Source organism: Eimeria mitis, genomic scaffold (genome assembly GCF_000499745.2).
Source record: "Eimeria mitis Houghton genomic scaffold, Emh_scaff4167, whole genome shotgun sequence".
Taxonomy (NCBI): Eukaryota; Apicomplexa; class Conoidasida; order Eucoccidiorida; family Eimeriidae; genus Eimeria; species Eimeria mitis.
The window spans coordinates 1,040-1,283 of record NW_013572495.1 but is presented as its reverse complement, the minus strand read 5'-3'; the positions used below and the strand labels follow the sequence as shown (position 1 = coordinate 1,283).

General features: G+C 51.6%; 1 protein-coding gene across 1 annotated transcript in view; it reads left to right on the top strand.

Annotated features, from left to right (window-relative positions):
• Positions 1–244, top strand: part of EMH_0073040 (uncharacterized protein) — a gene marked incomplete at both ends in the record, with an annotated part of 1,012 nt that overhangs the window by 565 nt on the left and 203 nt on the right. The window contains one exon of the mRNA XM_013499278.1: positions 3–244. Within this exon, the coding sequence (XP_013354732.1) occupies positions 3–244 (242 nt within the window). The remainder of the gene's footprint in view (positions 1–2) is intronic.

The following is a 244-nucleotide window of genomic DNA, read 5'->3' as shown; positions in this document are numbered from 1 at the left end:
CAGCAGCAGCAGCAGCAACAGCAGCAACAACAAATAGAAGCAGCAGCAACAACAGCAGCAGCAACAATACCAATAGCAGTAGCAGCAACAGCAGCAGAGCCGAACAAAACAACAGAAACAACAGCAACAGCAGCAGCAGACAGTGCAGCAGCAACAGCAACACCAACAGCTGCAGCAACAGCAGACGCAGCAGCAACCACACCGATATCAGTAACAGCAACAGCAGCAGCAAGAACACTGCCAG